This window comes from Amphiprion ocellaris, chromosome 19 (assembly GCF_022539595.1).
Source record: "Amphiprion ocellaris isolate individual 3 ecotype Okinawa chromosome 19, ASM2253959v1, whole genome shotgun sequence".
Taxonomy (NCBI): domain Eukaryota; kingdom Metazoa; phylum Chordata; class Actinopteri; family Pomacentridae; genus Amphiprion; species Amphiprion ocellaris.
In genome coordinates this window covers 18,597,013-18,612,215 of record NC_072784.1, presented here as the reverse complement: position 1 = coordinate 18,612,215, position 15,203 = coordinate 18,597,013, and the positions used below count along the sequence as shown (strand labels likewise).

Sequence of the window (15,203 nt, the reverse complement as noted above, 5' to 3'; positions counted from 1 at the left end):
CTAATTAGGCTATCCTCTGTTTTTTTCCACAGATAGGTGTGAGAATATTCCTGTGTGTCCATCCAGATTTTTCCTTCTTGCCTGCAGTCAGAGATACCAGCCCTAATAATATAAAAGTTTTCATAGTGAGGTGAGATTACAAGTCACACATCACTGAGGAGTGAATGACATGGAAGGGGGATGGATTGTTTGTGAATTTGCCAGCCAAAGACTGACTGTCAAGAAGTGATGTGTGAAAGTGGCATGATTGGATTTCCCAGAACAAGTTGTGAAAATTTCACAATAGTTCCTTGGTGATTTAGTGGGAGGAAAATCATCCCGGGGCGCAGCCTGGCGCGTTCACAAAACCACATCTCAATCACCTCACCCCAGAGCCTCCGTCACTGTGGTGCCTGCCGATCTGGGAGGGGGAGAATCGATGAGTCCAGGAGCAGGCGAAGCAAACCCAAGCATCCTTTCGCATAATTAGTGCTGTGAGCTGCTGCAAGCTCCTGTTTGCCACTGATAGCTGTATTTGTTTTCCTCCTTCAACACAGTAACCAGAAGTCGGCCCAGACAGTTCTCCACGGCGGCCTGATGGTACATGAGTTGATGGTTGTATCTCCAGGCTAGACACTTCTCAACAGAGGTCCTTTTCACCCACCCCCACATGTCAGAAACCTTGAGATCTGTTCATGCCACTTCTTGCTCTCGCTGTTCGCCATTTTTGGTTGTCATAACATATCCCCGGGGCAGCGGTTGGACGTGCACAGCCTTAACCTGTTGCTCAGAGTGGAGAAGAAGACGAGAGGAGGTAGAATAAACCCCCCCTCTAACCATTTCTGAGCGGTACATGAGGCACATTTAGCTGTCTCTCTCTCTCTCTGAAGGTCATGGGGTTCTCTCTGTCTGTCCCTTATGTTTCAGCCCCGAGGAAAGGATGAGATGAGCTTACTGGTTTTCCTCCACACCTGAGCACCACGGGCTCAAACTGGAATCCAGACTCCAGGTGTGGAGCTCGATCACGCTACTCTGACTGACCCAGGTATCACGTGGTTACACCTAGTGTGTCATAAAAATGTCACTATCATATTTAAATGCCCATTTTGCATAGTGAGAATTCTGTCCATTTACCACTTTTGTTTTATTGGGATGTCGTTATCACTTTATTCACATGAAAACAGTATTTTAGTGTCATTAAGGGAGAGAAAGAAACAAACTGATATACTGCTTTCAATTTTATTTGTAGCAATGCATATTTCATTAATTGATCACATGTGTATAGATAAAATCTTAATCTGAAAACTAACTAGTAACTGTAGCTGGGTCAAATCAGCACATTTTTAGAACAATTTCTTCTCAACCATCTCTGATTTGCCTGAAATTTTTAGCATAAAGTCTGAATTAGATTTTTTTTTTTTTTTTTTTAAAGATTTTTCCGAACACTAACATAAGAGGCTGTTTGAACAATATCTCAGCAACTGTTTATGATAAAAACCTGAGGTTTCCATATTTCAACTCAACCATGATCAGAGGATATTTGATGTGGTTGTCCAATCGTAATCAAAGACACCATCGGAAATAACAGCAAACATTTCAGGCTTTTCTCTGTCTGGTTGCTGAGTAGCTGTGGATCAAATGTAGCCTCAAATATCAATGTGCAAAAAAAACATGCTGAAAGTGGGTCAAGGGGCTTTAAAAAATAATCTATTGAAAAATCCCGTACTGTAGCTCAAGTGGAACCAATGATTGTCTCACTTCATACGTATTTTAATGCCGACCTGAATCCACATGCAGAATTATCTAGATATTTTCTATCACTAAAGTTTTAGCAAGAGATATATGTGTGTTAAAATGAAATTTATGTGAACAGAATGCTGTTTCTCGGCTCCAGACTTTGTGTCCATCTTAGTGTTGGATCAGTCTTCCTGTCCTGGTCAGACAACATGGCAGCAGAGTTGTTGCTCAGTAGAGGATGAAAGCACTCAGTGTACTCGGAGTTTTCCCCCCTCCCCGCTATAACACTGTTTGGACCATCAGGGGAAAATGATATGTTATTGAATCACTTCTACACAATGTACTTAATGATGTTTTCCAGGCAGTATAATACATCATAACTTTGCAATGATTGCCCAAGACAGACAAAGTGAAGAAGCCAATTATGAGGAGCAAAATTGCCTTGGGTCAACAATTTTTGGATACCAGTCATTTTTTGAAGGCACACTGATCTTCTCGCTCTCCCTCAGGGAGATGAGCCACTCGTCTTTGAAGCTGTGATGAGGCGCTGAATGAAAGCAAATGAGGCCCTGTCAGAGATGACAGGAGAAACTCATAAGCTCCCAACGTACTGGTGGGTTTTAGTGGGAAACGGCTCCAGAGGGTTGACCAGGGGTGGCACAGTTCCCCCTCAATCCTCCCCTGGAATCTGAAGGATGACCCCCCTGTTGCCACCCCTACTGGGGTGAGACGGTGACAGGTAGTTGGCTAGTTGCTCTTACTGATGAAATGACTGCGAGTAGCTGCAAAAAGATGCAACAGAGCTACAAAGAGATGCAAAATAGCAATAAAATGATGCAAAACAAGCATTAAGTAACACAAAACCACCACAAAGAGATGCAAAACTAGAAGTGCATTGTCTCATAGTCTACCCAAAGTATGTGAAGCTACAACCTGCAGTTATTTATTGATGTTATTTAATACAGAAATAATTACAGATTTGGGGGATTATAATAAATTTTCACTCCCTTTGGAAGTTTTCTCTTTTTATTGCCTTTCAATATTGAATCATGTCCAAAATACTTGAGCTTTTTGGACAAAAAAAGACTCTTTCATGTCAAAGTGAGAGCAGATTTTTTTTTTAACAAAATAGTGTCAGTTAATGCAATGTAAAATAAATGATTGCATAAATATTCACCCCCTTTAAGTCACTGTTTAATAGGCGCACCTTTGACTGCGATTACAGCGTTAAGATTGTGAGGATGAGTTTCAATTAGCTTGCACATCTGGACCCCACAATTTTACGGTATTCTTCTTTGCAAAACTGCAAAAAAAAAAGTTGGAATGCTTTTTTTTTGTAAATCCTTGTCAAGAAAAGAATTAAATTGACCATATTTCAATGTTAAAAAGCGATTAAAGGGGAAAAAATCCAAAGGGGGTGAAAACGTTTTTGTATTACACTGAATAAATGCTATTTCAATTACGAATTTTCAATTTATTTCTTCTTGAGGTTGGAATTTAAGTCTTAATGCAGTTTAATTTTTTCCCATTTTGCACCTCATTGTCACCCATCCATTCAAAACTGTCCAACCATGCTCCTGAAGGTGTCTTTTGACCCCCCTTGTCTTCTGTCTGGAGTGAAGGCAATGACCAGCCGTGTTATTTCCCTCTCTTTACTCTATTTCTTCTGATCTCAAAGAGGATAGAGTGATCATGAAGCTGTCAGACACACACAGCCCTGCAGCCATTACCACCTGAGACACCCAGACCTCTGAGGACGAGGTGCCGTCCACCTCCGTGGCTGGATGACGGCTTAGCGAGGATGGAAACATAAATGGCGATGGCATGGAGCCCTGCGCTGGGCTTCCCCTGCCTGACAGCTTCCTACCCACAGTCATGCATGCACTCCAAACCACACTCTCACGATTAATGTCAGTTAGCCGGAGTGTGTGTGTGTGTGTGTGTGTGTAGGTGTGTGTGTGTGTGTGTGTGTGTGTGTGTGTGTGTGTGTGTGTGTGTGTGTGTGTGTGTGTGTGTGTGTGTGTGTGTGTGTGTGTGGTTCACAGAGCTCAAAAGACAACAGATTTGGATGGCACCATCATGGAATACTTTAATGACAGTGAGGCTTTAATTGCTCGTGGAAATAAAGCGTAGCTACAGATATTACTAATAACCACAGACAACATACCAGACTTATTTTTCAAGAGATGTTGCTGGTTGAGAGAACACATAGCTCTGGACTTTATCTGTGTTGTTCTTACTTGGACATTGTTGTTGTGGGAAAGTTTTGTTTCCGTTGCGATGGAGGTCAGAGAGTGTGTGTTTGTGGCTGTATGTGTTTTTTGTGCGAGAAAAGTAAGAGGAGTAGCATGCATTTTAGCAGGGGGAGTCAGTTATGAAGGCGCACGAGCTCTTATCACGTCCTATCGCAGCGGCTGTCGTGTAAACCCTACTGTTAGTGCTGCAGGTGTTACTGTGGAGCAGCATGGGAACAGCCTCCCCCAGGAGCTTCCCAATGGGGGAGCTCACAGGGGACTGTTCAAAAGGAATCCAGTAAACACTTGCAGGTATCTTTGCTGTGTGAAACAAGTTCACAAGAAAGTACTATAGCAGTATGCGGTCCTATCTGCTGTGCTATGCCTTGTCTTTCTGCTAGTAGCCACATCCTCAAGCATCCAGCCTGCTTATGTCCATTGTCAGTTTTATTGTGTTTGCTTCATTTGGAAAGTTTAATGCAATCAAATATGTCCAGTGGTGTTTAACAAAGCAAGCAGGTTGACAAGAGCTTTAAACTGAATGGCCACAATTGCATTGCTAACATGCTCAGGGTTTTTTAGATATATGTTGTTGGAGGGCATTTTTTGCCTTTATTTGAAAGTGACAGTGGAGGGAGACAGGAAATGTGGGGAAGGACAGCAGGGGAATGTCATGCAGCAGGTGGTCCACAGCCAGGAATCGAGCCAGGGACTCACTCCTCGGGGCATTTGTGCCCATGTGGTATGCACCACTCGGGACCAGGTCACCCGAACCGTCCATCTGCAAACGTTTGCTGATAAGCATTAAACACAAAGTACAGCTGAGCACTGCAATGTTTAACATTTTGACCTAGATAAAAGTCAGAACCTCACCAAGGTCAGTAGGATCGTCCTCTTCAAACGACGGATGTCTGCACAAAATATAATTGCAATCCATCATATGTTTATTGAGATATTTCACTTGTGGCCAAAGCAGTAGATGGACCAACCACTGGACTGACATTGCCATCCCTATAAAGCCAAGCTGCCAATGGTATAAAACTTAAAGATATTTTGATGATTTTTTTGGAAGTATTTGTATTTTGCTGAAATAAACCACCTAAAGTATTAACTGATTTTAAAAATACATCCTGATTACTTTTGTGCCGCTCAGGTACTAACTTAATGGTCTTATCATTTCAGTTCAAGAACAGAGGCTGTTCTGCAGGTTTCATAAACATGATTTTGGAAAAAGCACATACAGCCCATATATTCCAGTGGTTTGTTAGATATGTTATCTTTTAAAATTGCTAATGTTACACCATTTATTAGAGTGGAAAATTTTAAAAACAGAAAGAATCATTGGATTTTCCACAGTTTTTACAGTTTTGAATGAATGAGGAAAGTCAACCAACACTTAAGCAGTTTAAAATCCAATTCACAATATTTAAAATGGCTCATGACAAAAAAAATTGCTAAAATTATATGATTTCAACTAATCCTATTTGGTCATAAATAATTCTGGACAACTGAAAAGCCATTAGTGACTTTGCAACAAGAAAAGAGAAAATACAACAAATTCCAACAAAAATTCAAGGACTATTCAGCTGAATTAGGCTGAACTGCAGGCTGTGTTTACACTGAACAGATAGCCGACAAGTCTGGAAACAAGCAAAAAATAAATAATAAAGAACTTCCTGTTCTACTTTTTCTTTTTAAAATGTATGATATTATAACTGTGTCATACTGCACAGAAGACGTTTTTGGCTTTACTTCTAACCATGGTTGCACTGTTCTCATAGAGGTGCAGGACTTTATATTTTTGTGAAAATTAACCTTGAGTGAGTAAAAATGTGACAGAAAGAGAAAACACTCAGAAACTGATGAGGGTTTAGAGAGTTCATCTCTATTTTATGTCTGCAGTTATCTTATGCATTATATTTTACTGCCAAATCATTCAGACTGTATACTGTTGATTTTTCTTTTCACCTGCATGTGAAAATCCATCATTTCAACCCTGCTGCTCGCTCAATTGACCATCACACATGTAAGCATCGTCTCTTCACGCATCTCATCGCCAGTTGCGAGGAACTCAGCCACCATCCCAGTCCACCCCAGCCTCTGAGCTAGACCCCCCCATAGAGGTATGCACACAGCCTTGTCATAGCTCTAGGCAGTGCATGTTCTTGTTGTGGGTTGAGCAACTGCATTAGTCATTTCACATTCCAAATTCCTACCCCATGCCGTATTCACAACTCTCCGTCTCTCTATTTTCCCCTCTTTTTCTCCTCACCAGACCCACTCCTCTCCTCATCGTCTTCATCGTTTCATTTTCCCCGTGCAATGTGAGAGTGTGAGGGGATTAGGCCCAGCGCTGATGCTATCTGTGAATCTTCTCTTTGGAGGCGGAAGTCTTGCAGGGTTTAGATGTTTGACCTGGGGCTCAGAGGTTCCGATTACAGGACGGGCCTGTGCTTTGTGTCCTTGAGCTAAGAAGCCTTCAACGCTTCAGTGAACATCTACTGTTCTTACACGAATGAGTGATGTATAAACCTGAAAGCTATGTAAGCTGCTATGGATAATATCTGTTTGCTAAGCAACACGAATATAAAACATATCTCAAACAATTTTTTTTAAAAAAGCCCTAACTTTGATTTGCCAATTCATCTTCATCTATCAGATCACGGTGCAACCTCAACCGGCATAGTAACCTTTACCTGAACCAAGCCATCGCAGACACAGCAGATAGTGTTACCAGCCATCGTCACCCTACATTATCTACATGGAGAGAATCTCCAGCGTGCAGCAGCCTTCACCCGCACAGGAAAACCTCACTACAAACACACACACATCACTCCCGCTGAAGTGACCACAGGTGTGCGCACCACACGGCAGGTATGCTCACACACATATGCAAAAACCTTTCTGCCCTCACCTGTCTCCTGTCAGGAGTGTTTCAAACACAACACAACGCAGGAGCTCCTCGCACACTGCACCCCTGCTCGGTCCAACCCCCCCACCCCGCTCAAAGCAGCCACCCTCGGGGCTTGTGCGTGCGAATCCGGCTGTGGACTCAGCAGCCCCCATCGCTGCGCCCCCTCCACTCAGGGTAGTGAGGGAAATGAAGGCTTTAGGAGTTCATTATAAAACAACAACAGCAGCAGCAGGGGATAGGCCTCCTGGGGCCACAAACTATCCCTTCTCATCCCTCCATCCTCATCTTTTTCCTTTATGTCCCTCAATATCTCAACCCCAGTCCACCCTGCTGTCCGCGACACACTCCTCTGTCTCGTTCCTTATCCCGCAGATCTGCTGAGAAGAATGTGGCTGTTTTTTCTTTTTAAGTACTTCATGTTGAATGAAGTTAAATATTGATCTGCGATAGTTTAATATCATCAGTTAATATGGTGAGTCAGTGACCGTGTGAACTTGTTTGACCTCAGTCTTCAGAAAGACGCTGGCGCATTTTAAGTACTACTGAAGTTTTCCATTTTATTGTCTGAGAAGGGAAATTAGTTTTGTAGCACAGGATGCATGCAAAGCTTCAAACAGCTAATACAATACTGTTATTAGACAAAGCAAAACAACACCGCTGCTTTCCAGTGAAAATCTCCAAAATGTCTTAGCTAAGAAAAACAGGTCTGTTTTTTAACCAAATCTGGTGCTTCTTTAAATGAAAAAATTTGCTTTAGAAGAAGGTACATTTTCTGTCTGTAAACGAACTCTATGAAATTATGAGACTCATTTCTCGTGAATAGAATTTGTTGTAGCAAAGACAAAAGATTGCATCAGTATTGAAGCTGCTGGTCATGTCCAAATGAGAATCTAAATGTGTAAAGCAGTTTTATTGCTTCTGCATTAAAACATCTTTAAAAGTTACACAATGTCCCTAAAAAAGCATTGAAATTCAAATGCAGGGCCTGATAAATTGAATTTTAGCGAATGTAATACTTTTTAGCCATGGTTATTCTATTTCAGGAATCTAAAAATCTAAAATTAAATTGTATATGCATTACTGACAATGTTTGATTCTATAGTAGAAAATCAAAAAGTTTAAACAAGTGTGCTTTATGCTGTTAGAGAAGAAACTTTCCCCCCTTGTCATAAGGCTGAAATCACTGACAATCACTGGCTCCTCTTAACATTTTGACATTAAAGCCAATGACTGTTACTCATAAAACTTTCATAAAAAAGGGATTCACATCCCAGTGACAGAACAAGTATACTCATCACACCGAGAGATAATTTGCTCCAACAATACCTCCCTGTACATCCATATGACATTTTACAATGTCATTAAACCGGTGAGAAAAAAAATTCACTGCAATACTTGAGGCTCTGAAATTGATGTTCTAATAAGGAATAATAATGTGTAATCATAGTAATTAGAGAGCGACTTCAAAAGCAGTGGAGCACACACTATAAATACTTCATACAATAGCCCTCTGTGTGCTGTAGGCTCGCTGATGCTTCGCAAATGAGCGGAAAGTTATGATTCACGGGATAATAGCGCGTAAACCGCTCTCATCGTGGTGCTGGGGCGGCCGGTTGTAACTTTCTAATGGTGAGCTGGGGGTCAGACGCTGTGTGAGACATCACTCCACTGAGTCATCACCTTTGTCATCGGCGTCATTGTGACTGTCATCGCGGTCGGTGCGCTGGCCAGAGGCACAACACCTGTAAGCATGTGTCCTCCGCCCACCCACCCACCCACTTTGCCTTTTTAACTGGCCGGTTGAGGGTGATGCATCGAGACCACAGTATTTTCAGATGAAAAGGAGGGCAGGGAGCTGTCAGCAGGAAGTGGCTGGATGCATGCAGATTTTAGAGCAGGTGTATTGCACGGTTGCGTGTGAATTGTGTATATCTGTGCACAAGACACAACAAACACATAGGTCTTACAAATGTATGTCCATTTATTAACGTTATTCATTTTAAATAAGAACTTTAAGCAACAGGATAAAAAACTACTTTTGATATCTGGGCTTGAGTATATATATATATATATATATATATATATATATATATATATATATATATATATATATATATATATATATATATATATAAAAACCAAATTAAAAAGAACTGTACAAACATCTAAAATATATTTAATGGAGAGGGAAAGACATGTATCTACAGAGAGAATAACTCATAGCTCATAAATCTTACTGATATTTGCCAAAAGATGAAGTGAGGTAGAAAGTAACGATTCCACATTGTCAGATGCCTGGAGCCCTGACATGAGTTATATTCATATCATATATACAGTTTCATAATCCCTCAGTCGAACCATTAACTGGCCAATAAAAATGAACCTTTGGGGTCTGACGTGCACTTTTGACCTGCACATATGGACACAAAGAGTAGATTTAAGTATCAAGAGGGGGTAAACATGGTGATTTTCTTTGATTGGCAATTTGGGGAATTAAGGAGCATGATTGGGCTTCTTCAAAGGCATTTAGAACAAAGACTAAATGAGACTTTGAAGACCAAATGGTTCAAATTCAGGCAATTTTAAACTTGAAAGTAAAGCAAGTTCTATAAATAGCAGAAATAGTAGAGCAAGGCTGGTATGGTGACAACTTGTTTGTTTGTTTTTTTTCCATTCTTTTTTTAAGTGATTTTCAAAGACAGTGTTTGGTGTTTCCCTCACTATTACCTCGGGCATTTCCCTTTGTTCTGCCGTGCACACATTAGTCGACATGTAGAGATTTCCATAGACATTTCCATAAGAGCAACTGAAACCCAGCTTCTGTCTTTGCACAATGACCCTGTTAATGCATGGAGTTGCAATGTATATCAGCGGCATCAACACAGGTTCCAGTGATTCTATCTATATCTACACCTAAACATTAACTAGGATTTATTTGAGTAATATGTAGCAAGAGCAACTTAAGTGCTTTTTACTCGTTAAAAGAACTTCTCCACAGCAGAAAATACAACACAGCAGACAGAAAGACAGACAGGTAGATTCCTTTTAAGGCCACTTTAGCCTTATTGGCAACACTTGATTAAAAGAATTAAAGTATAAAGCAGCAGTACAACAGACACAAAGACTGGAACAATAAATAGTCAAATGGAGAGGGGGACGACTGCAACACAGCAGTCATTGTCAGAGCTCCCCTGCAGACGGGGCTTGTACTGCTGGTGGCCTCCAGTCCAGTCCAGTACCTGTTTTAAGAGCTTGTTTCCCTCCTTCCCAGAAGAGCGGGATTTCAGTGCATCCAGCGAGAGAAAAGCAGGCTAGTTGGAAAACTTCCTCACCTACGAGTAAGCTGTTGCATGTCAAATCAGTGATGATTAGCGATATTATAGTGTTACATTTGTATATTTCCTCCCAAAATAACATGCAAGTCAGAGTGGAGATCCCTCAGTGTATTGTCTCTACATCCAAGTTCAATGATGAGCATCCTTCTCAAGTCTTTGCACCCTGCCTTTATAGTTTCTATCTCATCATTTGTTCATGCGTTTTTGCAGGTGTACACCTCCTCCTCTCTCACACAGGTCTGACACTCCACGTGGCAGCACCAGCGTACCTGGCAGTGGCAGGACAGGCTGGTGAGGCGCATGGCCGTGTTATAACCACGTCCGCAGCACAAACTCTGACAGCTCGTGTCTTTGGCGCACGACCGGCCGCCTGTACCGGGGGAGTAGCGGGAGGGCCTGCAGAAGCTGGGGGAGTCTTCCAGGTAGACCAGGTCAGTAGTGCGGAGGCTCTGGCCGTGGCGACGGGGGCCCGCGAGCTCGGTCTCCCCGGTGGCCGTGTTGGTGACACTCAGCACTCGGACAGAGGTGTCGTATCGATACTTCAGCAGCCGTCCGGTGTCGTGAAAGGGCGACAGCTGCTTCCAGCAAGTCCGTACGGCACAAGAGCCGGAGACGCCGTGACACTTGCAGGTTGTTTTCAGTCCGCTCTTCACTGCCTGGGAAAAGAAAAGGCATTGGAGGGAAAAAAGGGGAGAAATGTCAGTTCCTTCACTTTGATTCATTACCTGGTGTCTTATCTGGGAGGTCTATCTGGACAGAGTGAGACAGTTTCCTGCAGGGTGGGTAGTGGGGGTTAGGGGTGGCAGTCTGCGGATATGTGCCTTTAGCTCACCTCAGTCAAAAAGTTTGACATAATGGATTGAGGGGGACTGTTCAGCATGCCGTATTTCATTCACCTCGCATTTCTCACTTGGACAGCTTTCACGATTTTTTTTTCCTCAATGTGTTCAAACTAGCTCTGTCTGCCGCTCTGCTGTCTGTCTTCCCTAAAGCCTGAGGCAGAGGTGACAAACACCACTGACGGTGGAATCTCTCCGCCCTGTTTTTTACTGCATGCCTGCTCATGGAAAACATTGATAAGAATTTTCTGTGCATGAAGTGCCAAAAAATATAGCAGCGGTTTGGCGATCGGTGCCGCACATTGGAGGTAAACAGTTCACTGATGGTCAGCGATGAGAGCACAATCAGTCAGGCTGAGAGCTGCTGTCTTGGTGGGGGCCAGAGACAGGTCAAGCAGCAAAAGCCAGAGGCGGCCTCTGGGTTAAAAAGTTCTGCTCAGTTCCTCCCTTTGCAGGTATGAACCCCTCGGGGCCTTCAGAGCACCATTACTGTGAGATGAGGGGATGCTGACCACTTCATGTTTTTGCTAACTCGTGCTCTCTTTTCAGCCACATTGGTGTAAACTGAGGAAAACATTTAGCTCAGTAAAGATGAGATAAGATAAGCGTTCTTCCTGTTGTGTTTTTTCTTTTTTATCTCCACCAGGCCTGTCTAGGTGTGAGCTACGGGGACTGCGACCCCGGGGCCTGCTATTTCAGAGCTACACAGTGGTGGTTATGAACATTAGGTGGATTTATGAAGAGCACAGTGATCCAGTAAGTGGAAAAAAAATGCTTGCTCGTATATTAAAAAGAGGCCACGGTTATAATCGCTCTCTCCGACATGAGACCTTTAATTTTCTGTTGGCCCGCACAGCAAGCTTTATCATGCCTGAGAACACCTGGCTCCAGCGATCCCACAGCCGTCTTGTCTCCTTGCTACGTTGCCTCACCCACTGTCACTATGTTATCCACCCCGGCCAGTGATGGCAGCATAAAAGGGGGCGTTTGTCTGGCTGGCACCTTGAAAAATATACAGTTGAGGATTACAGTTTCGTAGTCTCTGATGCACGGGAGTGTGTCAGAGGTGTAATCGTCTTGTCAAATTGTAGCCCAACTAATTGAGCTAAGTGTGGCTTTGGTGTAGTTGTTGTTGTTGTTGCCTTGGGCTTGGGAAGTAACAACATCGTAAAGCGCCAAAGTTTACGTTGTTTTGCAAGAGAGCCTTGAGTTTAATATTTTCACGCTCACCCGAATTCCAACGTTGATGTTGTGGGCATCGACCTGAGCCCTCAGGTCCTTGCTGACCCTCTTCTGGCCGAGGAACTTCTTGAGAAACTTGGTGCTGTATTTCAGGTTGTCGCCACAGATCCCCCACTGCCAGGCCTCTCGGTGCTGGATGCCGGGGGAGTCGTCACACGTGCACCTCTCCATCCGGCCTGAACTGCACGCTTTGGCGAGTGCATGGGTCAGTGCTGCAGAGGACACCGCCAGCAGGAAGGCAGTCTCCTTGAATGCTGGGATAGATGCAAAAAAACAGGCATCAGAGGAAGTGGAAGGACTTTGTGTAAAACACACATTAAATCTACATTACTCCATTTTTTTAAACTTTGTCTTTCAACACAAGGACTATTTTCAGCATCAAGAATGTGTGTTCTGAGCCTATGTGATTAATTCATAACATACAAACACCAAAATGGCCTTTATGCCAGCGATTAAGCCTTTAAGTCAAAATGTTTACAAAGGGCTCCCTAGGTTGTCATGGTTTAGAAAAACCTCAGCAATTCTGCAAAGTTTCTCTTCTGACCTTTCCAATTGGTTGTGCACTGTTATTTGCTTCACCCAGAGCCATCAGCAGGGTATATTTTGATCCAATTAATTATTATTTTGACTAGGAAGGATTTTCCCACATGAAAGTGGGTAATCACACCACCCTTTTCCTCTGGGAATGGGCACTTTCCCGAGATAAAAATAACCACAGGGCTTGAGCGCTCTACACCGCACCACATTTCTTGGCTTTCTACTCCCTCATTACCTCTGTGCTGACCTGTTCATGTTCTCCCACACGCTGATATCCATATGCATAAAGCATGGAGGATCCTAAAGCACTTTTAATATGCGCAACAGACCTGCGGGGGTTTTGAGCTGTTTGCAATATGGTGATCCAAGTGTAACTAATCAATGATTTTATCAAGGCAGGCAAAATATAAATATTGAAGCATGGAATTTCAGGAAAACTTTAAAGGGGTATGTCAAATCAAGGGAAGAAGAGGAGTCTCCAGGTGTTATCTTCACAAATTCTTTGATAGTACAATTGCTGGAAGGCTATGAGAGTGACTTTAAATAAGATGCTGCATAGCTGTCTTCAGCATAAGAAAGAGGTCACAATGGCAAAGTTCAATAAATAAGCAATTCTTCCAAATGCAGCAACTCTAAATATTTAAATAGTTGAGGCTTATTTCCATGTTGTAACATCAGTAATGCAGTAGGAAAACTGAGGAAAAATTTGGGTCTTAGTTTCAATAAAGCACCCACAGCTAATAGAAATAAAATTAATAATAAAGATTACCAACTGATATGTATTTTATGCTCTTTTCTGTGATGCATATCATTCAATTAGACTATATTTGAAGGCAACTTGTATGCTTGAGACTTTTAAATGGGCATTTTGAGTTGGAGAATTAATCAATTAAACTAAATTAAAGTCTGACAACAAACGTGTCTGATTCCGTCTTTGCAACAGTTCCACTGCTGGTAAACAGTTTGCTCATACTAGTTATTATCACTCAGTTTTCTAGATTACTTTGTGTTTAGACAGATTAACTGATGTTGCCATAAACATCAGAAGCCCTGCAGGACAATGTGGTTGCATCTCCTTCAGTTTTTGTCCTGTTCACATAGCTTCACTTTGGCTGGACAGCTTTTGCATAAAACATAATGTATTTCACCAGAGTGAGTGGTGAGAAGTTTTTAGAAATGCCATCTATATGCACCTGCCTGACTGGAGGTTAACAAAGACACATAAATATTAAAGTTAGATCTCACATCCTTTTGGTAAAATCAAGCAAAACTATGGAACTTAAATGCTTACCTCTTTTCAGGAGGCTTCCCCTGCCATCCAGACTGCAGTTCCAGCGCTCGTTCCTGAACTGATACCGACACTCCAGCAGGCTGAGACGCACCGACTCCCGGAGCGTCTCGGCCAAACCAGGCTCCCTGCGACAGAGTCTCTTCTGCCGCCTGGTCAGAGTCATTTGCTCGCACTGCTTCAGGTGGGCCTTTCCTGTTGGAGCTTCATTGGAAAACGGTCCTGGTAAAAACACCAAAGGTTCCCGACCTGTCAGCCTTTGAAAGGTAGAAAGAAAACAAAACATATTAGACAATGTAAGCCGAGGACAAATACAAATGTAACAAAAGTGCAGCAAAAGTGACATGTTTTTGGTAATTATTGTTTAACTGCCATCATTTTATTATTAATATTATTACTAAGTGACATCTGCATATTGTGTTCTACAATGGCAGCCTACTTTCTCCTTCTTGCATTATTTAAGTAGAACTATTAGGACATGCAGAAAAAACTGAGCAAATCTGGGGGGAAAAAAGTGTCAAAATAGCCGTATAATCGATGTTAATTTAGTTAAACTACCCGTTAAATACAAATTATGATGAAGCATTTTAGGGCAACAAATAATTACATCCATTTACAAAACTTGCAGAGGCGTCTAGCAACACAGTAACAATTTAGTTCAGTGGTTTGTGCGTAATTACGCACGCGTAATTTGGCAAAAGTTTCTAGTTATTTTCTCTTTTAAGAATGAAAACTACAAAGGCAAGCATTAATACAATGGGCCGAAATAAAAAGGTTAGTTGTCTGACCCAAAATAAGCTGCAGTGTGCGAGAGAAGGATGCAGAGTGCAATGATTCGCAGTAGGCAGGCGGTCCTTGGGAGCCTGGAGCGCATGGTGCCGGTTTGGCGCTGTTCTTCATCTCGCTGATTCTTCAATGGAGAAAAGTCTGTGCCGTCTGATCGGCGCTTCTCTTTAAGGGACACCACATGCACTCAGACTTTCAATCCCGTGCGCCAGGCCCAGTGGTGTCCGCTGAGAGGCAGGGCTCTTTTGGGAGGGAGGAAGCATCATCTTGCCGCACCCTCATTGGATTCACTCAATATTGTTACTGTATGTT

General features: G+C 42.5%; 1 protein-coding gene across 1 annotated transcript; it reads right to left on the bottom strand.

Moving 5' to 3' along the window:
• Positions 1–9,024: 9,024 nt before the first annotated feature.
• Positions 9,025–15,120, bottom strand: wnt9b (wingless-type MMTV integration site family, member 9B). The gene is made up of 4 exons (XM_023289972.3): positions 14,894–15,120; positions 14,109–14,362; positions 12,269–12,534; positions 9,025–10,855 (listed from the first exon to the last, which is right to left on the bottom strand). The coding sequence occupies exons 1-4, from the start codon at positions 14,977–14,979 to the stop codon at positions 10,394–10,396; spliced, it is 1,068 nt and encodes a 355-aa protein (XP_023145740.1). The 5' UTR covers positions 14,980–15,120; the 3' UTR covers positions 9,025–10,393.
• Between the last annotated feature and the right edge of the window lie 83 nt (positions 15,121–15,203).